The following is a 24,136-nucleotide window of genomic DNA, read 5'->3' on the forward strand; positions in this document are numbered from 1 at the left end:
AATTAAAAATAGAACTACCCTATTATCCAGTAATCACACTACTCAGTATTTACCCAAAAAACAGAAAAACATTAATTCAAAGGGATATATGCACCCTGATGTTTATAGCAGCATTATTTATAATAGCTAAACTATGGAAGGAGCCCAAGTGTCCATCCATAGATGAATGGAAGAGAAGAGGTGATTATATATATCTATATATACATATATAGATATAGATGTATATAATGCTAAACAAAAATAAGTCAGAGAAAGACAAATATTGTATGATCTCACTCATGTGAAATTGAACAAAACAAGTGAGCAAAGGAAAAAAAAGAAACAAACTAAGAAACAGACTTTTTTTTTTTTAAGATTTTATTTATTTATTTGACAGAGAGAGCACAAGCAGGGGTAATGGGAGAGGGAGAAGCAGACTCTCCACTCAACAGGGAGCCTGACGCGGGGCTCAATCCCAGGACTGTGGGATCATGACCTGAGCCAAAGGCAGAGGCTTAACCAACTGAGGCACCCAGGTGCCCCTAAGAAACAGACTCTTAACTATGGAAAACAGACTGATGGTTACCAGAGGGGAGGTAGGTGGAGGGATGGGTGAAATAGGAGATGGGGATTAAAGAGTGCACTTACCATAATGAAAATAAAATAAAATGATAAAAAATTACCACTTCGCAGTGGGATACAAGTGGAATAAAGAATAGCATAACATTTTCTTTTGTAATCAGAGAGACTGATACACATTAGTAGCAATGAAGAAGTGAAAGGATTCTAAATATGTTTTAGATCCTAATGTCTAATAAAGTGTAAAGGGCTACATCTAGACTGAAAGAAAAAAAAGACCGGCAGCAAACATGACGAAATATTAACAGCTTTCTACCCAAGATTGGCAACAAGACATAGTTGGCTCATGGTCACAGAGATCCTAGCCAGTGTAGTAGGGTAAGAAAAAAGATAATAGGTAAAAATTAGAAAGGAGGGCGCCTGGCTGGCTCAGTCGGTAGAGCGTGGGACTCTTGATCTTGGGGTTGTAAGTTTGAGCCCCAGGTTGGTGTAGAGATTACTTAAAAACAATTGGAAAGGAAAAAATAAAACTCATTATTTACAGATGAAATGATTGAGTAAGTAGAAAACCCAAAAGAACTTACAGATAGACTATGAATAGATCAATTTAATAGTGACCTTGGGTATAAGATCAATACACAAAGCTTAATTATGTTTTTATATAGTAGTAACAAGCAGATTTCTTAAGTGAATTTAAAAGTGACACTATTTAGGGGTGACTGTGTTGTGCAGTTGGTCAAGCGTCCAACTCTTGGTTTCGGTTCAGGTCATGATCTCAGTGTTGTGAGATGAAGCCTCGCAACCAACTGTGAGTTCAGTGTGGAATCTGCTTAAGACTCTCTCTGCCCCTCCCCACCCAGTAAATAAATAAATGTGGTTTTTTTTGAAGTGACACTATTTAGCATATAAAACATCAAATACTTAGGAATACATCTAACAAAAGTGTGTAAGACCTCTCCACAGATAACTACAAAATGTGTTTCAGAGAAATTAGAAGACTTAAATAAATGAAGGGATATATATATATGTATACTATACTCATGAGTTGGAAGACTCAGTATTATAAAAATGTTAAAACTCTCATTAAGTTATCTGTAGATTCTTTACCATCCTTTATTTGTTGTTATCAAAATGGCAGGCCGATTCCAAAATTTATTTGGAAACACAGAAGGCCAATAATAGGCAAAACAGTCTTGAAAAGAGCCACACAGAAAAAATTCACCACCCGGTTGAAGACTTAATGTAAAGTAGCAGTAATTAAGGCAGCATGATAGAGGCACAAGGATCAACAAATAGAACAGTGGAACAGAATTCCAGAAACTATCTATGTATCTGTCTATATCGAGAGAGAGACACACTTGAATAAAGAATTTTATCCCTGCTGTACACATTTCACAGAAAATCCATTCTAGATGCTTACAGATGGGAAAATTAAAACAACAAAACTTCTAGAAGGTAACATAAAAGAGTACTTTCATGACTATGAGATTAGCAGAGAATAAATGGGAAACAAAAAGCAGTAAGCATAAAGCAAAAGATCGATAAATTACATTACATTAGGGGTGCCTGGGTGGCTCAGTCGTTGAGCATCTACCTTCGGCTCAGGTCATGATCCCGGGGTCCTGGGATCAAGCCCCACATCGGGCTCCCTGCTCCGCGGGAAGCCTGCTTCTCACTCTTCCACTTTACCCTGCTTGTGTTCCCTCTCTCACTATGTCTCTCTCTGTCAAATAAATAAATAAAATCTTTTTTTAAAATTACATTAAATTTTATTTTATTAAATATGCTATTGAGTGTGAAAAGGCAAGCCATAGAGAAGAAAACATTTTAATACATATATCTGACTGTATGTCCAAAATGTTTTAAGAATTCATACAAAGCAATAAAGAAAAGACAAAGGAATAGAAAAATGGGTAAGATAAATTTAAGGAACCAAAAGTCCTCTGTAGTGGAAACTATAACAGATTAATGAAAGAAATCGAAAATACAAATAAATGGAAAGATACTCCATGCTTATGGATTGGAAGAATTAATATTGTTAAAATGTCCACATTACCCAAAGCAGTATACAGATTCAGTGCAGTCCCTATCAAAATTCTCATGGCACTTTTCACAGAAATAGAACAAGTGATCCTAAAATTTGTATGGAACCATAAAGACCCCCAAATAGCCAGAACAGTCTTGAGAAAGAAAAACAAAGCTGGAGGCATCACACTCCCTGAATTATAATTACTCTCTAAGGGTACCATACTTTGGCCTTTCCTGATGTGGCGACTCATACCTGAGTATGTCCCTTGCGGGGACCCTGAAAGCTATGGCCAGAGGGTTGTTACTGGAGATGGTGGCTCCCATGAGGCTTGAGTCTTCTAAGCCAAGGCTCCTCCTTCCAGTGCCCATTGTGGGTCTTGTCTTCTCACACCTGAGCTGTTATACCTGGAGAGAACGTACCTCCAGATGGCTACATAGACTACTGCCAGGACTTCTGTTGAGGAAGAACAGTTAATGCTGCCCTGGTGACAAGTTGTGGTTCCTGTCATTATCCTTTCCACAGAACTCCAAACTCCAGCTGCTGATTTTTCACATTTCTACTCTGTCTGATAGTCATTTCTAGAACTGAACTCTACTTTTCCAGTAAAGAGATTAGGGATTAATTAGTAATGGGTATAGTGAAAAATAGGCCTATGAAATAAATGACCATTAACTATATGATAGACTAAAAGTGGAAAGAAACAAATACAATAATAATATTCTTTATGTCTGAGGATGTATACTCTCTTACATCATCAATAATGTAAATTCTCTCTAACATTTTGATTTAACTATATTGGGATCAGGAAGAAGCATAGAAAAGTTCATTCCTTATCTTCTATAGTATAAAGCTATTATAGAATATTACAGAATATCTAAAAACTAACAAGTCAGGAAACAGCAAATAATTTAATGAAAGTGTAGAGTGAGGGGCGCCTGGGTGGCTCAGTCGGTTAAGTGTCTGCCTTCAGCTCAGGTCATGATCCCAGGGTCCTGGGATTGAGTCCCGCATCAGGCTCCCTGCTCAGCAGGGAGTCTGCATCTCCCTCTCTCCTCGCGCACGTTCATGTGCATGCTCTCTCTCTCTCTTTCTCTCAAATAAATAAAATCCTTAAAAAAAAAGTGTAGAGTTAATTACCCTAAGAAAAAGCCAAAGGAATTTAAAGTATTTGTCTCTGGGGGAGCTAGTAGGACTTCAGAAAGCGACTTGTCAGGGAACTGCTTTGATTTTTTACCTACCTTTATAGAACTATTTGATTGAACAGCTTTCATTTAAAAATTTTAAGATGGGGGGGCGCCTGGGTGGCTCAGTCAGTTAAGCGTCTGCCTTTGGCTCAGGTCATGATCTCAGGGTCCTGCTATCGAGCCCCACATTGGGCTCCCTGCTCCGCGGGAAGCCTGCTTCTCCCTCTCCCACTCTTCCTGCTTGTGTTTCCACTCTCGCTGTCTCTCTCTGTCAAATAAATAAAATCTTTTTTTTTTTATTACTATGTTAGGTTAATCACCATACATTACATCATTAGTTTTTGATGTAGTGTTCCATGATTCATTGTTTGCGCATAACACCCAGTGCTCCATGCAGAATGTGCCCTCCTTAATACCCACCACCAGGCCAACCCATCCCCCCACCCCCCTCAGTTTGTTTTTCAGAGTCCATAGTCTCTTATGGTTTGTCTCCCCCTCTGATTTTCCCCCCTTCATTCTTCCCCTCCTGCTATCTTCTTCTTTTTTTTTTTTTTTAACATATAATGTATTATTTGTTTCAGAGGTACAGGTCTGTGATTCAACAGTCTTACACATCTTAAAAAAATTTTTTTTTAAAGATGAATGGAAGAGTAAGTGGATAAAATGAGCTATAGGGACTTTCAAGGAGCTTGACTATGAAGGAAGATTTTTCCTTCACCCTCCACACCCAAAACTTGTCACTATCCTGATTTTTTCAGATACATCCCATCTTCTCCCACCGTGCCTTTAACTGGTCTGCTAACCTCCCTTAGTCTAGCCCTTCTCTGCACTATGACCAAAGTTGACCTTTTGAGTTCTCTGGTTAAAATTGTTCATTAGCTATAAGATAAAATACACATTCTTTAACCGTGAGCTCTGATACTCGATGTGATCTGATCCCTGCCTGCAACCCCCCAGCCCCATCTTTCATACCTCAACCCAGCCATCCTGAGCTATGGGTGTCTCTAGAAGCTATAATTACTCTTTTTGTCCTTTTTAGCTTTGTATTCCCGGAACCCCAGTCTCCCTCAGTTCACCTGACAAATCCTTCTTATTCCTGGGAATTGAGCCCAGTCTAACTTGACCACTACCACCCCCACCTATCCCTCCTCCACATTCACTAAGCTGTGTTCTTCCTTTGTATTCCCATAACATGTATGCATCTGTATCACATTTATGACACTGTATTTTCATTGCTTATTTGCTTCCCAGTCTGACTCTTTCCGTCTTTTGCCTCCTGTGGTTGAGCTCCTTGAATGCTGAGACAGTGGCTTTTTTTTTTCTTCACCCTTAAATTTGTCATCTAGCAGGATTGATTCCAGGTTATAGTAGTTACTCAGTATGTGTCTAGGAGAGGGAGATGGGTAGGTGGATGGATTCATAAGTGAACATCTTATGTTTAAGAAAATTGAAGCTGGACTACATCTTGCTAACTGACAGCACTTAGTGTCCAATTGCAGTATTTTTCTTAGTTGATTGTAACCACTCAGGAGAGGACAGGTATCAAATATGATGCAAGTAATCATAACTCTCAAAAATCAGGTGTAATGTGTGTTTATGTTTTCTAGAGGAAAAGGTACTGGTGGCAGCCTATGCTTAATTCCCTTTTTAATTCTATTCCTGAAAGAATAATAATGCATAACTAGGTCATATTAAAAATAAAAGACCAGGAAGTAGATTAATGGTTGCCAAAGGATGGGTGGAGGAAGGATGAGGAGTGATACAATGACTATGGGGTTTCTGTTTGGGGTGATGAGCATGTCCTCAAATTAGACAGTGGTGATGGTTTGTACAATCGTGTGAATATACTGAAAACCACTGAATTAGACACTTTAAAATGGTGACTTTTATAGGATATGAATTATATCTCAAAAAAAAAAGAAAAAGAAAAAGGAGATGTTCCAAATTAAAAGTTGAAGACATTTCAGAAGCTCTAAGTGATTGATTATCTAAATGGCTTTGACAGAAAATCAATTTCTAGCCCATCACAGGATATCTGAGTTTGTGTTAGATAAATTAAGGAAGCACTCTGTGATTTGTAATTTTTCTGTCATTTGTTGCTGTTTACTCTAAATCCTTGAGCTACCAGACAAAATAAAACACTACCATTCAGGCATACTTTTTTCTTTTTTCACTTAAGGACAATTTTTTTGGTCCTTTCTTGTTTCTCTCTTTCTCTCTCTTTCTTTCTTTGAAAGAAATGGCACTGAGTCAGCTACAGTCACCCAGTAAGGAGGAAATATTTTAATCTTGTACACACAGAATGTTCTTAATTTTATGAGACTGATGCGCTACCTACTGCGCTAATGAGGCACCTAGAATGTTCTTATTTTTAAAAGAAGAATGTTGCTTTAATTTTAAAATATAAAATTTAGGGGCACCTGGGTGTCTCAGTTGGTTAAACGGCTGCCTTTGGCTCAGGTCATGATCCCAAGATCCTGGGATTGAGCCCACCCTGTGTTGGGCTCCCTACTCAGCAGGGAGTCTGCTTCTCCCTCTTCCTCTGCCTGCCCCCCCCCATGCTCTCTCTCTCTCTCAAATAAATAATAAAATCTTTTAAAAAATAAAATATAAAATGTAATGACCACAAGTAGTACTACTTAATTCATAGATATTTGTAAAATGTGTTTGTCTAAATTCTAACCTTGTCTTTTGAGTCACTGGATTCATCTTTGCTTGTGAGGAACCAAGAGACCCAAGATTCCTTCAGTTAGAACTAAGCTTCTCCTATACCCCCATTCTCAGTTTGGCCTCATATGTCCTGTTGGTTGAACTTGTCACTCATCATGGTATAAGTTTGTTTTTTTGTTCATCTATTTAACAAATATTTGTTGGTGCCTATGTGTTCCATCACTCATTCTTGTAGGCACTGGGCATACACTGTACTGAACAAGGCAGAAGTCCGTCCTTGTAGAGCTTTTGTTATAGATGGTGGACAGATTCTACTCCTTTTTTCTAAAAACTCACTTATTAATCATAGTTGAGGGATTAGAGCTTTTTGCTGGCTTTTTTTTTTAAGGGAGGAGGAGAAGAAATACAACTCGTCCTTCACAAAATTTTATTTATTCACAAAAGCTTCCTCCTGTACAGAATTAAGTGCTTATTTCTGTGTTGTTCCTAAAACACATTATATAAGCCTCTGTTCTACTTCTAAAAAGCAGATCTGGTCATGTCACTCCCTTATTTTCCCTTCAGTGACTCCCCATTACTCTCAGGTTGAAGTTCAGACATAGCTTACAAGGGTTTTCAGAGTCAGTCTTCCATTGGACTTTCAGTTCCTCTAAGATGCCGTTTCCCTTTCAGTGAGCTTCCACACATGCTGTTTCATTTACCTAAAATAGTCCTCTCCCTACCCCTTTACTGTGGCTAACTGCTCATCTTTCAGGTTTCATCTTAGATAGCACTTTCTATGTTACATTTTACTTGACCAAACCCCCCAGCACAGTCCAGGGGTACCTTGTATTGCCATTAACCAAATACTCACACTACTTGCCATTGACCAGAGCCACCACTGGATAATATAGTCTTTGTCTTTCTCCTTTTGTTTTATTCCCCAGTTCCTAGTACAGTACATATTCAAACATGTTTTTCTGTTTCCTCTAATAGCCTATGAAGACCTTGAGTTCAGACTGTGTGTGGTATATCGTAAGTGCTAAGCAGATGTTTCAGTGAATCAGTGAGTGATTGATTGTATTGTTTGTCTTGGAGTATAGCAGAAAGGCTTGTGAACTGCGTCTCCCTCCCCCAGTCTCTTCATGTTCAGCATCATGCAAAGTCCCTGCTCTGTCTCTCCATCTGAGCTGAGTATAAGGGCTCGTTTGTGCTACTTTTCAGAAATTGAATCATACACTGAAAATTGTTAAGTAAAGCTGCAAAAGGGACGGTAATACTCAGCGCTCATCCGTAAATAGTAATGGCTTTAGATAGTTTGGAGTTTAAAACATGTTAAAAACAATTGTGTAAAGTAGACCTTATGGTGTATGTGTCAAGGCAAAGAAGAAGGGTTTTAAAGGAGTGAAGATAGATACGCCTGCAAACTAGGCCCTCGGCATCTCTCCTTCATAAAACTGACTGTGGAAGCACTGTGGATTGTGAAATCTGCAACTAAACCCACCAAATCTGAGCTACTGGGTTAAACTTTTTGATTTAATAGAATTTAGCTTGTACAACCTTATTAATGTTTTCTCTGAAAACCTTACCAGGAATTTTAATTGTAATTTTTTTCTTGAGTTAAAAAAATAATTTTCCTTAAGTGTAAAAAGAAAAAAGTATGCCTGAATGGTAGTGCTTTATTTTGTCTGTTCATTTTTTTTCCTTTTATCTGTAAACACAATGACATTTTTATCTTACTTTTCTTTTCATTACCTGAATATGTTTTATCTGACTCTGTATAATGGACTTTTATCACTTACAGGAACCATCGATGAAAAATTCCGTATTCTAACTGGAGTTTTTGTTTGTATTTTTCTCTTGTATGTAGTTGTTGTGGAATTACAAGCTGAATCTAACTACAGACCCCAAATTTGAATCTGTGGCCAGAGAGGTTTGCAAATCCACCATATCAGAGGTAGGTTGTGAAAGAATTTTGTGGGTATTTAATGGCTTAGAAGAGAAAATTACATCTGTTCACCAGGCCAGTCATTAAGGGAGGAATGACTGACTCAGTTACTTTACTTTTCTTGGAATTCACATCTGTATTGGCTGAGAGAGAGGCCGAGGCAGCGGGGAGTGTAACCAGCCTCCTTTTTTGTAAACATTCACCTACATTGATCGTAGGATGCTGTTGATTCAGACACATTGGAAATCAGGCTCTGTTGGTCCCCAAACAGAGGACACAACTGCTTCTGTCATCAATGCTGTGCTCATACTTTTTGCAATCTGCTGATGTCTGAAGCTTATCAGAATGGTCTCCCCAGGAGGTCTATAAATGTTTCTGAGTTACACAGTTGGTTCAATGGAACCACAGAGGCATATGCTTCAAGTAATAGGAGTTAGCATTAAAAAGATTTGTGACAGGATTGTGTATGTTGTTATAGATAGATGTTGAGTATAAAAACAAAAATAATTAATGATAATGTATAGCATCATGTGGATGTTAATTGGGGAAAATTTTCAATTATCTTGGTTCAATGTGAACAACAAAAAACACTAGTGAAAATTGTGGTTTTGAAATTTTTATTTTATTTTATTTTTGAGAATCAGAGATAGAAATTCCAAAAGGAGGCGCCTGGGTGACTCACTTGGTTAAGCGGCTGCTGTCAGCTCAGATCATGATCCCGGGGTCCTGGGATCAATCCCCACGTCAGGCTCCCTGCTTAGCAGGGAGCCTGCTTCTCCCTCTCCTCCTCGCTCATTCTCTCTCTCGCTACCTCTGTCTCCCTCTCCCAAATAAATAAATAAAATCTTTAAAAAAAAAAATCCAAAAGGCCAGAGATTTCTGCATACCAAAGTATAAAAATCACAAAGAACAGTTGCTGTTTTTCTACCTCAAAGTTAATAATTCTACATCTTACAACACATAGATCTGTCCTCAAACTACCCTACTGATGACTTAATTCAGGACAACGTTCTTAGCTCTTTTTTTTTTTTAAGATTATTTATTTATTTATTTATTTATTTATTTATTTATTTGAGAGAGAGAATGAGATAGAGAGCATGAGAGGGGGGAGGGTCAGAGAGAGAGGCAGACTCCCTGCTGAGCACGGAGCCCGACATGGGACTCGATCTTGTGACTCCAGGATCATGACCTGAGCCGAAGGCAGTTGCTTAACCAACTGAGCCACCCAGGCACCCCGTTCTTAGCTCTTAAGGAGGACACTATCCCAACCAGATAAGCCCTCGGCTGTTGTTCCTCACTTACATCATTATGGGACCTTGTAGAACATGTTTTCTTCCTCAGACCTTCTAGTACTGGATCTGATATGTTTTATTCTTTTAAAGCAGTGACCCTTCTTCATATTTACTTTGGGGCTCCAGAATAGAATAGCATATCTTTGAAAACATTGGCTTCAGCTTTAATATTCTGCACCTCATACTCCCTTCAGCTGTATGGTTAACTGTATATACCAGTTTGATTGCCATATGGAAATTTAGCTCAGAGTCTATGCAGATTCATCAGAATAATTTCCCTCTTTACTGGCTTATACAAGATATAGATAGATATAGATATATATGTATGTATGTATGTATGTATGTGTGTATAACTGGCTTTCTTATAATGTTCTTATAATGTTATAATGTTCTTATAATGTTATAATGTTCTTTCTTATAATGTTCATGTAATGGTGGTCCTCTTGTAACCCCAAAAGGTTGTAAATGATTTCAAGTAAAAATGGGAATTTACCCCTCCCTAGAGGGAGATTATACTGGAGTCAGGGAAGTTAAATATCAGGAAGAACATAGTTGCCAACAAAATGTTTTATTCTACATCTCCTTCCAGTCCTCTGTCTTGCAATCCTACTTGCAGGGAGAAAAACAGCATCACAAGAATACCTGCAAACTGCAAACCAAACTTTTATTTACTCTCTGTTGTTGAGCCAAATACTGGTGGCTTTCCTACTGCTTCATGTCAAAAATAGAGTGACGACAGCACTTTTCCAATGGCATCTTACGAATCTGCTCCCCAGCCACTTCAGACTTTACTCCCATTCATGGACATGTTGATGACTTAATGGTGTTTTTTGCTGTTAATCATAGAAATTTTCCTTCTGTTGTATTAAGCTTCTAGCCAATAGAATGGTTGGAGGAAAGCATAAACTTTTAATTCAGACACTATACCCTATCCTAATTGGTGATAAACTAAAATACAAATAGGTACTACCTCTCTGTGTTTCAGTAAAATCTCAAGTGATTAAAGCTAAATATACATTTATTTTCTTATTGGGGCTCCAATTCAAAATGTGCTCCTGGTTTTTCTTCAGATTTGTAAACTATTGATTGCCCAGTGTAAGAGCTGTATGAATACTTGCACTTCACTAAGGTTTAAAACCCAGGCGTCTGCCGCTAGTTCTGTGTTCTTTTTTTTTTTTTTTTTTTTTTTAAGATTTTATTTATTCGTTTGAGACAGAGATACAGAGGGAGAGAGAGAGCACATGAGCAGTGGGAGAGGCAGAGGGAGAGGAAGAAGCAGACTCCCAGCTGAGCCAGGAGCCCGATGTGGGGCTCGATCCCAGGACCCTGGATCATGACCTGAGCCGAAGGCAGATGCCTAACCATCTGAGCCACCCAGGCGCCCTAGTTCTGTGTTCTTATACGGGGTTTTCTCCGTGGTTGAGTTACAAAAATTGAGAATTTTCAAGTAGCTATTCCTCCTTTCACTTTTGAAACTTAACTCTGTTTTGCTCAAAAACAAAACAAAAGCCTTTTCCTGGAAGTAAATTCATGACCCTCTTTTTGGGCATCTCAAAAAAAAAAAAAAAAAGCTCAAGGTTAAGTTGAAAGAGTTGCATTCATCTTGATTGTAGAAGATCTCTGCTGCCTCTTGAAGCCAGAGTGAGACTATTTGCTTAAATTCTCAAGTTTGCTTTCTTGAAAAGTAAACACCATTTTCTGTCTTGAACTGAGTGTTTGACATGCTTGAATTTGATAGAAGAGTTAGACTTGAAGAGACCCCATGGGCTAGAAGATAATGAGTGTGTAGTATATCTTCACCTAGCACCTTTTGGAAAGGGAGAATATATTTGTTTTGCCCTCTGTACGTATTTAGGATAGGTAGTGTGATAGTAGAAAATGGTCACTCTTGGTTTCAAAGAGCCAATAAAAATTTCTTCTTGTTTATATTAAAAGTAAACATTTACATTTGGGCCCCTTACTCTTGTCAAAACTACCATTTTTGTTTGTTTTTAAATTCTTCAAATGCAGTAGGATTTTTCTAAACAACCTCCCCTGTTTTATAATTCAAGCTTACAACCCAGTAAGTAGATTTTACTTTTTTATGTCTGAATTTCAGCATTTTTTGGCTAGCTTGCTTCATTAGCACGTGTGGTTTGGGATGCACTTTGCAGGAACACAAACCATGTGGAATAGCTCTGTGCTTGATCCACTAGAACATGTGTCTAAAGCACCAATTAGATTTGCAGTGGCCTTCCCCTTCTCAGACTTCTTGCCAGACTGCACTGAGCATCGTTTTAAACATGTTTCTGTTCCAGACCACAGTGGTGAAGCTGGGGATTCTACTAAGTTCAAAAACACATGTCCAAATCCACAGTTAATTCAGAGCATATTAATGTCATGTCAAGAAGTAATATTATGCCTTCCCGCCTCCCTTCTTTTGGCCATTAGGTTTACCTAACAATAATAATTTGTTGTGTAGCTTGGCTTGGGACATGCCACTAGACTTCAGTTCTGCACCTGTTTTCCAGAACTGTTTCCTAGATTAATCTCCTCACTGTCCATTGCGTTCTTTGCGTGGATAAAGGGACTTTTCAGTAGAACTATTCTAAAGCTGTAGATGTTAAAAGCTTTTTAAAATTATATTTCAGTAAAGCTGAAATTTTTAAAAATTGTTGCCAAACACATTAATCAGATATATCCTAGACACCACAACAATCTGAGTAGGCATGACACTATTTTCTTTATAACAAATGTGTTTGTAAGTGTTCCTCTTTTTCTTCTAAATATAGATGGGAAGTCAATAAGAAAATACCAGACATTCTCTTTTGTAAAAGTTGTTTGGTAGGAGAATAAAATACTTGTGTAAAACAGCCACTTTCTTTGGAGCAGATTAAAGAATGTGCTGATGAACCAGTTGGGAAAGGTTACTTGGTTTCCTGCTTGGTGGATCACCGAGGCAACATCACTGAGTACCAGTGTCACCAGTATATCACCAAGATGACGGCCATCATTTTCAGTGATTACCGTCTAATCTGTGGCTTCATGGATGACTGCAAAAATGACATCAACATTCTGAAATGTGGCAGCATTCGGCTTGGAGAAAAGGTATCTATTATATTTATACCGGCTTCACCAAAGGGGTCCTACGAACTTGATGAAAGAAAAGTTTTGTATAACTGGCATGGGAAAAATTTAGGGCTGGAGATGGCCTTAAAGTGGAGGTCCAGACAGCCCCAAGATGTAAGGCTAGTTGACCCGTGAATACATTTCATCTGTTTGTAGTGTTTCAGTACTGTCTGGGAAAGCAGAAGAATCAATATCAGCCAAGAGAAGTGTCATCTTCAAAATACTAAACCAGTTGCTTGTTACCTATAGCGTTCCCTGGCAAAGCATTTTGTTGTCTTGTGGGCAAAGTAGTTGGAGTAGGAGAGCCTTAACTTGTCTAACCTTTCTCTGCATATACCTCATTGCTGCTATAAAAAAATTACTTAGTAAACACACTGGTATAAAAGAAGATATTTAAATATTAGAAAAGTTTAAGATATGTGAAGGTACTTCTGGCTTGTGAGAAGAAAGTTACTCTATAAATGTGATCTATTGCTATATCTTTATTTCGGAAGAACTAGTTTTAGTAGAGACAAGAAGGAAAATAACTACCTAGCTGACGACTTCTTTCTTAATTATGTGTGGTCTTATTTTTGTTCTTGTGAGTCTGTTGTCCAAAAGCTCACAATGGAGGTTTGGCCAGGTTTATTCTGAATTTGTTGGCGCAGCAAAATGAAATAAACTCCTGAGAAGTAACAGATGCTGGGGGAGAGGTGGTCTGAGGCATATGTCTGACATCAGCTATTAGTTGCCACTGCTCATTAATCTGCTCTTTAGGAAATATGATGGGAAATAAAACCTTTTTGTCCCTTTGTCCTCTTATTTGTTCATTGCCCCATGGTTTGCCGGCTTCTGTCACTGACATAGGGTGGGGGGCATGATGTTGGAATGCTGGAACTGCACACACCAGTTCAGATGACGATTTTAGGGCTGGGTATTGTCTGCCTGTCACCAAATACCCTTTCTTTCATACCAGCACAGGGCTCTGGCCCTTTCACAGGGCACCTCTGAGTCAGTCTTGAGAGCACTGTGAACTTGGCATAGAGCTTTTGGCAGCTAAAGAAAGGCCAGTTTTAATAAAGAAGGCAGATTTCTTCCTTCCCTGCAGACTCTAAAAATGGCACAAAAGCTTAAGCTACCCTAATAATTCAGGAAGCTCTTCTGACTTTATTTAGGGTGTTAGAGATCATGTCCAATTCCATATCTCGCTCTTTTTAAAAGCTTCACATAAGTGTTCCAGACACATTTTTTTTTAGGAATCAGTGATGACACTTTTCCGTATTTGTGATTAGTGGTCTACACTGTAGAGTAGACCATTACAATTCACCTCTTTTTATAGTAGTTTTTCCCTGTTGACACCAAGATAATTGCTGGTTAGCTTCCCACTAGCAATCTGAATTGTCAGTATAAAACCTGCTTTCAACTGCGTGTTTGAGTCATTAAATCTTAGTGCCTGAAATAATCACAGAAAACAGTAGCACTAGAGCCGGAGAACCGGATGATGAGGATTGTTTGCCCAGCTTTGTAAAATAACAACAAAAAAAATGTTTCTATGGACCATCAAAACGCACATTTTTGTCATGTTTATCTTTTGCTCTACCTCCCGGTTAGGTGAACTTCTGTTTATACCAGGCCCCTATCCTGGGGCTTTCTGTATTTTGGGTACAAGAAGATAGATTCATGCTTGCACTCTTCAAAAAGCATGTTCCTTCCTATATAATCCACTCTGGTGCTACAGCCAAGTTTAAAAATGAGGGAGGCATGTCCTCAGCCCTTCTTGCCTTTTCTAACTATAGTTCATTTCTCTGGGGCCAGTTATTTAGATATGCAAATTATCCTAAAAATTAATGAATCAGCTTCTGGCTTGTCGATTTCAAATCTGCCACTGAAGCTTGCAGACTCTCTCTGTGACTGCCTTTGAACTGACTTCCTCCAAAGGTCAGAGGATCAGGGTAATGGTTCATCTGTTTGTACCCTGCCTCTGTATGAATGTAGAAGAGTCATATGTCAAAACTGATTTTCTTTCAAAATGTTAATATATGTAAATTTGAGAACAAAGACTATATTAATAAAAATTTTTCTATTTTTTTTTTTTTTTAAAGATTTTATTTTTTTGAGAGAGAGAGAGCACATGAGAGGGGGGAGGGTCAGAGGGAGAAGCAGACTCCCTGCTGAGCAGGGAGCCCGATGCGGGACTTGATCCCGGAACTCCAGGATCACGACCTGAGTCGAAGGCCGCTTAACCGACTGAGCCACCCCGGCGCCCCTAATAAAAATTTTTCTAAATAAATATAGTTAAAATGAAAGGACAGATCTTCAAACGTAAAAGTGTAAATAATTTACATCATCTGAAGAAAAAGTACAGTGTGCGATCCAGTACAGGAACTTAATTGTGGATGTGTGCCACATTATTACTACTTTTAGACTTTTCACTTGATAGTTAATATAATTTTACCATTCCCTGCTTTTAACCACCTACTTTGAATAATTTGGTCAGTCTTTTTCTCTGTGTAGTGAGGAAGATCACAGAAGACACAAAAAACATCGAATTAGAGAGTGGTTTATAGCAGAGATGAAAACTGAGTTCTTCCTTTTTGAGATTAGTGTCATTTTTCTCTTCTTAAAAAGAAAAAAGGACAAGGTTTATGGGGAATAAAAGATACTGCCTATCAAATTGCTAAAAACTGATCAGGACTGTTAGTAGTTTTAAGACATTTATCTCGCCATGGTAGAAATCCATTTTAAGTTCATTTACAGGATCATTTGTTATTCCTATGTCAAGCCTATGTATTAATAACTTACCCTTTTTTTTTTTTTAAGATTTTATTTATTTGACAGAGAGAGAGAGGGAGCACAAGTAGGCAGAGAGGCAGGCAGTGGGAGAGGGAGAAGCAGCCTCTCCACTGAGCAGGGAGCCCAACGTGGGGCTCGATCCCAGGACTCTGGGATCATGACCTGAGCCGAAGGCAGCTGCTTAACCGACTGAGCCACCCAGGCGCCCCTAACTTACCCTTTTTTAACCCTAAGTAATTTTATTTTCCTGTAGATGGTGTGCTAGTGTGTAGTTTACCTCCCTTGATTTCATTCTTATTCAGTAATTAGCATACAGTATTCTTTGTCAAATATTTGTATACATTTCAGTTATATAACTAAAATGGGCTGAACTGAAAATGCTCAGACTTGAGGAAACTGAGAAGATTACCTCAAATACAGTTATTTGAAAAAATTAAAGTTAGGATGAATGAAAACATCTAATGGAGATGATGATATGGCCCAGCACCAATATGTGGTGCTACAATTGCTGTAATTATAATTAAATCTCAGATTCCTGAGGGGATCTCAAGCCACGATGATGCTGCCTTTATTTAAATCCAAGAAGAAGCAAATGGAACCGTTAAGAAATATAATAGCCCTAAGTAGATAATCTTACTGGTGGTACAATTAAAACAGTTAAAGACCCTAAGTATACAGGGAAACACTTAGACTCATTACATGGAAATCATTTCTTTACCCTGTGATTCCAGGACTAAAGGCTAAATCTAAATCAAGAATTGACTATCATATTATTATTTTCAACCCCTTTTATATTATTGCTAACAGCCATCTAAGTAAGTTATCATGGACTACTAAACTTTGGTATAGGATGTTGTTTTATAAACTAGGATCATGTTTATAATAATCTCTTGTATACTGTAAATAGTAAGTGTCTGATATGTTTCTATTGAAATGTTTGTTATCATAGGTTTGTTTTTCCTTTGGGAAATGGAAATGGGTAGGCCTCGCCTAAGTGGGCCATAGTCAGACAAACTTGAGTGTCACTCATTAAATTAGGAAGAAAAAATAAGCCTTATTCTGGAATTCTAAGGTTTGTGTCGACTCTTCTCTCTGTCCTTATCTTTTTGTCACTTGTCTCTCAAAGTCTATGTATCTTTTTTTTTTTAAGATTTTATTTATTTGTCAGAGAGAGAGCGCAAGCAGGGGGGAGCGGCAGGCAGAGCAGGCAGAGGGAGAAGCAGGCTCCCTCTGAGCAAGGATCCCCATGCGGGGCTCGATCCCAGGACCCTGGCATCATGACCTGAGCCAAAGGCAGCCGCTTAACTGAGGGAGCCACCCAGGCGCCCCAGAGTTTGTTTATGTAATTCAGAATTGCCCTCCAAAAAACCTTTATGGTCCTCTCAGGTTTTTATGCATTTAGAATCATACAACTAGTGTTCAAGGTTCAGGTACAGATAGAGAAGAGGAGGTATGAGAATCTGCTAGGAGAGTGTTCTTCCTAACCTTTTTTGGGTCAGCAAAATTTTGAAAATTTAATGAAAGCTGTGAACCCTTCTCAGGAGAATAAATAACACCCACATACAAATTTTAAGAGTGTCCTAGAACCCCAAGATCTAGAAAAATAAATGATGGACTGTTAGCTGGGCACCTTACTCTCTGCAACCCAAGACGAGTTGATAAACTCCTCTAGGCCTGTGTTTACTCTTCTGCACAAGAGATGCCACAGCTTTTATCTCCTCTCCACAGGTATCATAGGAGAGAACATGGACGTTTTCATGGAAATACTTAGAAATGAATGTGCTATTAAACAAATTGCATTACAACAAAGTTTAGGAAAAAAACTGTATACAATTTTTGTTATTGTTGAAATTTTGCTTAAGGTAGATGTTTCCCGGGATTCCTGTGTGGCTCAGCCGGTTAAGCGTCTGCCTTCAGCTCAGGTCATGATCCCAGAGTCCTGGGATCGAGCCCCGCATCGGGCTCCTTGCTCAGCGGAGAGCCTGCTTCTCCCTCTGCCTGCCGCTCTCCCTGCTTGTGCTTGTTCGCTTGCTCTCTGACAAATAAATAAAATCTTAAAAAAAAAAAAAAATCAGATGTTTCCCTTCCTGGTTTCAGGAATCTTTTTATTACATACAGATGATTTCATAGACACCGTATTTTACTATAACAAGATTTTGTGTGTGTGTGTAAATAAGAGATAGCGTGTACTTCTGCTGCTTTGGTTTGCTGTATTTATAGTTATACCTCTCAAGTTTTTGAAGCATGTCTTCTGGGTATAGCAGATTGGGACTCTTGAATAGAAATATTTAGGGGAAATTTCTCATCTTTTGAGTGAATGAATGCTTGTGGTTGCTACGGGGATGATACAATGTACAATTAAAGATAATTGGATGGTTTTAGGAAAGCTCTCAAACTCAGTTTGTATAAAGGGTGGTAATCTCATTAAATCGTATTAAGATAAATCCAAAACATCAAAGTGAGTATTACAATACAAATTGTACATATTGGGGTTTTTGTGGACAGTATGGAGTAGAAAAATGAAGAAAGAGGGTCTCTGTGACATCTTTTCTCAGTGGATTTGGGGTTGTTTTTTTTAACATGAATAAAAGCGTTATTATTGGGGAAATACCTCTCACCCTTTGAGGTCAGTAAACAGATTTCTGCAGTGTTAATTCAGTATTGATACGAACCATGATCAGAGCATTGGGCTGATGTAAATTCTTAAAATTTTTCTGACATTTAAACAAAGAATTCAGGTTTCTATTTCTAGTGCTAACTAAACTATATTTAAATCTCCCAGGATCTCTCTTTCCATTTGTAGCATGCAAGTATTCTGTTCTAACAGAAGATCGTTGAGGACATTTTCTGTAACTTCCACAGTGTGGTTGGTTCCCACCTAATTTCTCAGCAGACTGTCAATAAGCCAACTATATATTGAATTGAGGGGGTTTTTTTGGTTTGTTTTTATTTTTTTTTTAAGCAAATGATGTTTATTTAAAACTCATTGTGGTGAGAGTTTTACAATATTAGTACCCTTGCTATTTTAGGATGCACATTCACAAGGTGAGGTGGTATCATGTTTGGAAAAGGGCCTGGTGAAGGAAGCAGAAGAGAGAGATCCCAAGATTCAAGTCTCTGAACTCTGCAAGAAAGCCATTCTGCGGGTAGCTGAGCTGTCCTCAGATGACTTTCATCTAGACCGGCATTTATATTTTGCTTGCCGAGATGATCGGGAGCGTTTTTGTGAAAACGTAAGTCAGCTCAGAAGCTGTTCTTCTCCTTTGAAGTATTTTCTAATACTCTAGTCCGAAATAAAATAAACCAGCACACTCTCCCATGTAGATAAGGCAGTGAAATGGAAGGCGGAGTTGTTCCCAGGAAAACAGAGAATGATGTTAGATGTTCAGCCTTGATGATTTAACATCTAGTTAACAGTAGGCTTCTGACAGTCTCCACACATTATTTTTTCTACTTTATCTCACTTTTCAATTTTAGTTCTTGGAAGTCTATGTTATTTATATGCAGGAATCCTGTTTTACCAGGGAATCCTAATCACACCTATTCCATGTCTAAAACTGCCATATTACATGTTTTATGTTTTTGGCTAAGATGAATAAAACAGCAGGTGGCTAACTTTTAAAACTAAATCCTTGATTACTATCTGCAGACCTTACAGAAGACTTGCTAACACTTTAAATAGAATTATCTCCATCCTTACAACAAAGAACTGAGAGTAACTTGTGTATACTCCCACCCTCTGCTGTTTTGAATTAGCAGCTTTAACCATCAGAGCCACTGATTATGAGTTTTGTTGACTCCAACATAAAGTCGTAAGAAAAGACTCACAGACACTTCTCTTGGTTCCCTGAGTAACAGTGTATCTGGGAACAAATGACAATAGCCAAGCATCATGGGAAAATTTTTTTCATCTTTCCTGCGATCACTGTTTTCTTCCAAAGGCTACTAAATGTTATAAATGGCTGAGCCATTTGTTCAAAGGTGCTCACATTTATAATGATTTAAAGAAAGTTCTGTGTAAAATTGTGGATAGTGCCCAGCATAACTACTTAGCTAATTGTCGTCATCCTCATCATCGTGTGTATGTTCCATCTTACAGACGCAAGCTGGGGAAGGCAGAGTGTATAAATGCCTCTTTAACCATAAGTTTGAAGAATCCATGAGTGAGAAGGTAAGTATTACTTTGAAACAAACCAATATTTTACTCATTTCTTTAAAGTTTTTTTAAATCCTCTCAAACAATATTCTTATAAATTCATATCAGAATATAAATGACTGATAAAGCTTACCCTTTTCAGAGGCAAGACACTTGGCTTTTAGTTAGAGAACCAAAGCATATTTTGCTTAAGCCAAGAAAATGAAGCTTTGTGATATCTAGACATTGGGAAGCCAATTGGGAATCAATCTGGGGAGTAAAATTGGAGAATTGTGTATCATAGTCACACTGAAGCCAGCCCTGCATACTCAGGAAGCTTAGGCCAACCAAACCAGTGTGCTTTGCAGGTAATGACCTATTTAATTTTTCAGTAGTTGTCTCATTAAGCATTCTCAGTACTATTAGTCCTCTGTCCCTGGATGAATGCAGGCATCTTTTATGACTTTTAAAAAGAAAATTACTCTCGGGCGCCTGGGTGGCTCAGTTGGTTAAGCAACTGCCTTCGGCTCAGGTCATGATCCTGGAGTCCCTGGATCGAGTCCCGCATCGGGCTCCCTGCTCGGCAGGGAGCCTGCTTCTCCCTCTGACCCTCCCCCTTCTCATGTGCTCTCTGTCTCTCTCATTCTCTCTGTCTCAAATAAATGAATAAATAAAAATCTTTAAAAAAGAAAATTACTCTCGGTTGTGCTCTCCTGCCATTTACTTTCCTGTGCAGCTGAAGAAATGTTTCATTTCAGTTGCTTCTATCATTTACTACTGAATAATCCTGTAGGCTGTAACACAGCATAACACAGGGTGTTATGTCAGCTGAACCTGGCTTGAGGGACATTGTGGAGGAGAACTTGGTCAGGCCGCTGTACCGGAGCCCACCAAGGACTCGGGGGCGTAGGACGGCAGCTGTGCTATTGCAGCAGCCGTCAGCCGCTCAGGGTAGGACCCCAGGCCTTTGCCAGCCCTTCAGCCTTACCTCTTCCCACACTAGTTTCGCACAAACTAACACAGCACTAACACACGGACACATACTGTGTTCGAGTCTAAACGAATTTCAAGGTAGGCGTTTTGGTGACGGCTGGAGTTGTTGACATATACTTGGCCACGAGCCTCTGCTGGTCTTAGAGGCCCCTGTGAACAGCAGAACCACCTGAGTAGTCTTACAACTCTGTTGCACTCCTTATTCAGTGTCGAGAAGCACTGACGACCCGCCAAAAGCTGATTGCCCAGGATTACAAAGTCAGTTATTCGTTGGCGAAATCCTGTAAGAGTGACCTGAAGAAATACCGGTGTAATGTGGAAAACCTTCCGCGGTCCCGGGAAGCCAGGCTCTCCTACCTTCTCATGTGTCTGGAGTCAGCTGTGCATAGAGGTAAGAGTTCCTTTCTTTTTACCCTTTTCAGTCCTTTTCGGATGTATATTCTAAAGCCTCTTGTACCTATAGATGTTCTTTTCCTCCTGCATTTGCTCTTTTGAGCGCACCTGGGCCTTGCAACTTGGGAACCTTTCTTTAAGCATAATTCCAGGAACTGAAGGCTTGGTGTCCCAAAGCCTTGTTAAAGGCTCTTTCTCTTAGCTCAACAATCTCCAGTTTTGTTTTGTTTTTTTTATTTCTTTATTTGAGAGAAAGAGAGTGAGCGCGAGAGAGAGAGGAGGAGCAGGGGGAGAAGCAGAGGGAGAAGCAGACTCCCTGCTGAGCAGGAAACCCAAGGTGGGGCTTGATCCTGGGACTCCGGGATCATAACCTGAGCCGGAGGCACACACTTAACTGACTGAGCCACTCCGGTGCCGCATTTTTTTTTTTTAAGTAAGGTATATTTCTCAAATCCACTCATTTTAATTTTTTAAAATGCATAGTCAACATTTTTAGCAGAGTCAGGGTAGCATAATGATTTAACATATGAGCTTTGGGTCAGAGAGATAGGGCTTTAAATTAATGGCTGGCTGTATCATCAAATTAACTGGCTGGGTGGCCATTGTTTACATTTCTTAATCTCTCCCCAAACTCATTTTTCTTATCTATAAAACAAAAATAATATTTATAGTGAGGAATTCTTATGAGGATTGAATGAGGTTATTTGGAATAGCACTTAGCATTAAATAAGTGATAGGTACTGTTATTCTTAATAATACTGATGATATTAGGAAACTAAATAGAAACTTTTGAGTCCAAAAGTCAACCCCTGACAAAAGAACCAAGATCGGCTGTATAGAAGATCAGGGTTGTCTTTCTTAATATTGGCTATAAGCTGTAAAAATGAAATGCCCAGAGACAATTGGCTAGTGATTAAAAAGTTAAGTGGAAAAAAATCATTAAATAAAACAAATTTTGATGAATTTTTTTTTTCATATCTGGATAGTGGGAAAAACTCCTAAGCTTGAAAGCAATGGAATAACACCCAGGGACCGTGCATGGTCTTGAATACCAAACAAAGGACATTTTGGAGACAATTGGAGAATGTTGATTATGGTCTGGATATTAGATAAAATTGTCCAAAAATGGAAAAGTAGAGATTATTGACTTGTAAAAGAATATTGTAAAATGGTATACATAATATCATCTAATTTGGGTATTTAAAAAAAAGAGTTAATGTTCTTAAACTGCAAATTAACAAGAAAAGAAAGACTGTAAATACACGGCCAAAGGCTATGTGCAGATAATTTAGAAAAGTTACACAGATTGCTAATGTTAAAAAGACTGACCGTATTAAGTGTTGATAAGGGTATGGAAGAACTGGACTATTGAACACTGCTGATGGGAAGTTAAAATAGTACAACCATTTTGGAAAATAGTTTGCCAGTTTCTTGAAAGTTAAATATACATCTACCATATGACCCAGCCATATTTACCTAAGAGATATGAAAGCATATATGCATATAAACTCTTATACATGAATGTTCATAACAGCTTTATTTGTAATAGCCCAAAACTGGAAATGACCCAAATGTCCATCAACAGTTGAAGGGATAAGCACATTGTAGTATATCCACATAATGGAATCATATTACTTGACAATAAAAAGGAATGAATTGTTGATACATGGATGAATTTAAAAATAGTTACACTGGGTGAAAGAAGTTAGACCAAAAAAGTGCATACTGTATGACTGTTTATATCAACTTCTAAAAAGTGGAAACTGGTAAACTAATCTGTAGTCACAGAAAGCAGATCATAGGTTGATGTGGGAGGGGTGTGGGGTGGAAAGGGAGAGAGAGATTCTCAAGGACCATGAGAAACTCTTGGAGTTAATGGAAATCTTCACTATCTTGATTGTGGTGATGGTTTCAACAACGTACACATATGTCAAACTTCCCCAGTTGTATGCTTTAAAAATATAGTCTATTTTATGTTAATTACACCTCGGTAAAGCTGTTTTTTAAAAAAATTTCTTGGGGCACCTGGGTGACTCATTTGTTGAGCGTCTGCCTTCGACTCAGGTCATGATCCTGGGGTCCTGGGACCGAGCCCCGCATCAGGCTCCCTGTTCCACGGGAAGCCTTCTTATCCCTCTCCCGTTCCCCCTGGTTGTGTTCCCTCTCTCGCTGTGTCTCTCTCTGTCAAATAAATAAATAAAATCTTTAAAAAAAAATTTATTGGGTTTTCCCAGTTGGCATTTTTAGCTCAAGGAAGGAGGCTAGGGAGGCTATCGTGAATATTTGAAATGTGGTCTTTTTCACAGGCTTTAACTCTGTAGGCCAGTAGGGACTGTTCTTGGCTTTCATTGTTACCCCATAATTATCTTATTGATAAGACTTCCATTGGTACAGCATTTGCATTATTGGTTTAGTAGTATAAAATCTATATAATGCAGAACACTGTCCAGATAAACCCTAGTCTCTGAAGTCTTAAACTCTTAAAGCTCTTTCTGTATTCTAAGCTTTTCAGTCTAGATAATAGCATGACTGGTATATTATATTCTAGAGGAAAACGTGTACTTTTATATGTGGTGATATCTGATTGTAATGCTCACCATCCATAATGTTGTGACTTAAATCCTAACTTAGGGCGCCAAGTAAGCAGTGAGTGCCAGGGGGAGATGTTAGATTACCGGCGCATGTTGATGGAAGACTTTTCTTTGAGCCCTGAGATCATCCTGAGCTGTCGGGGGGAGATTGAACACCACTGTTCTGGATTACATCGAAAAGGGCGAACTCTGCATTGTCTAATGAAAGTAGTTCGTGGGGAAAAAGGGAACCTCGGAATGAACTGCCAGCAGGCGGTAAGGAAAACTTTTCTACTGCCATTTTGAATGTTACATACTATCAGCTGAGGAGCCTCTTCCTGACACTGTCCCAGCTTCCTTTATCATCTGGATCATTTGTGACATCACATGAACATTGGGTACTAAGAACCAGACACAGAATATTGTTCAAGCATATCTTAGTAAGAACGTGGAATTTATTACAGAGCAGAAGTTTGAATTCATAAACAATAAATGGAGCTTTGTA

The 24,136-nt window shown here is 38.6% G+C and overlaps 1 protein-coding gene across 1 annotated transcript in view; it reads left to right on the forward strand.

Annotated features, from left to right (window-relative positions):
- Window positions 1-24,136, forward strand: part of GLG1 (golgi glycoprotein 1) — a 159,867-nt gene that overhangs the window by 102,991 nt on the left and 32,740 nt on the right. The window contains exons 3-8 of the mRNA XM_035024785.1: window positions 8,291-8,377; window positions 12,532-12,747; window positions 18,570-18,773; window positions 19,640-19,711; window positions 20,876-21,059; window positions 23,693-23,907. Of these exons, the coding sequence (XP_034880676.1) occupies window positions 8,291-8,377; window positions 12,532-12,747; window positions 18,570-18,773; window positions 19,640-19,711; window positions 20,876-21,059; window positions 23,693-23,907 (978 nt within the window). The remainder of the gene's footprint in view (window positions 1-8,290; window positions 8,378-12,531; window positions 12,748-18,569; window positions 18,774-19,639; window positions 19,712-20,875; window positions 21,060-23,692; window positions 23,908-24,136) is intronic.

Source organism: Mirounga leonina, unplaced genomic scaffold, assembly GCF_011800145.1.
Source record: "Mirounga leonina isolate KUSES-001 unplaced genomic scaffold, KU_Mleo_1.0 Mir_180, whole genome shotgun sequence".
Taxonomy (NCBI): domain Eukaryota; kingdom Metazoa; phylum Chordata; class Mammalia; order Carnivora; family Phocidae; genus Mirounga; species Mirounga leonina.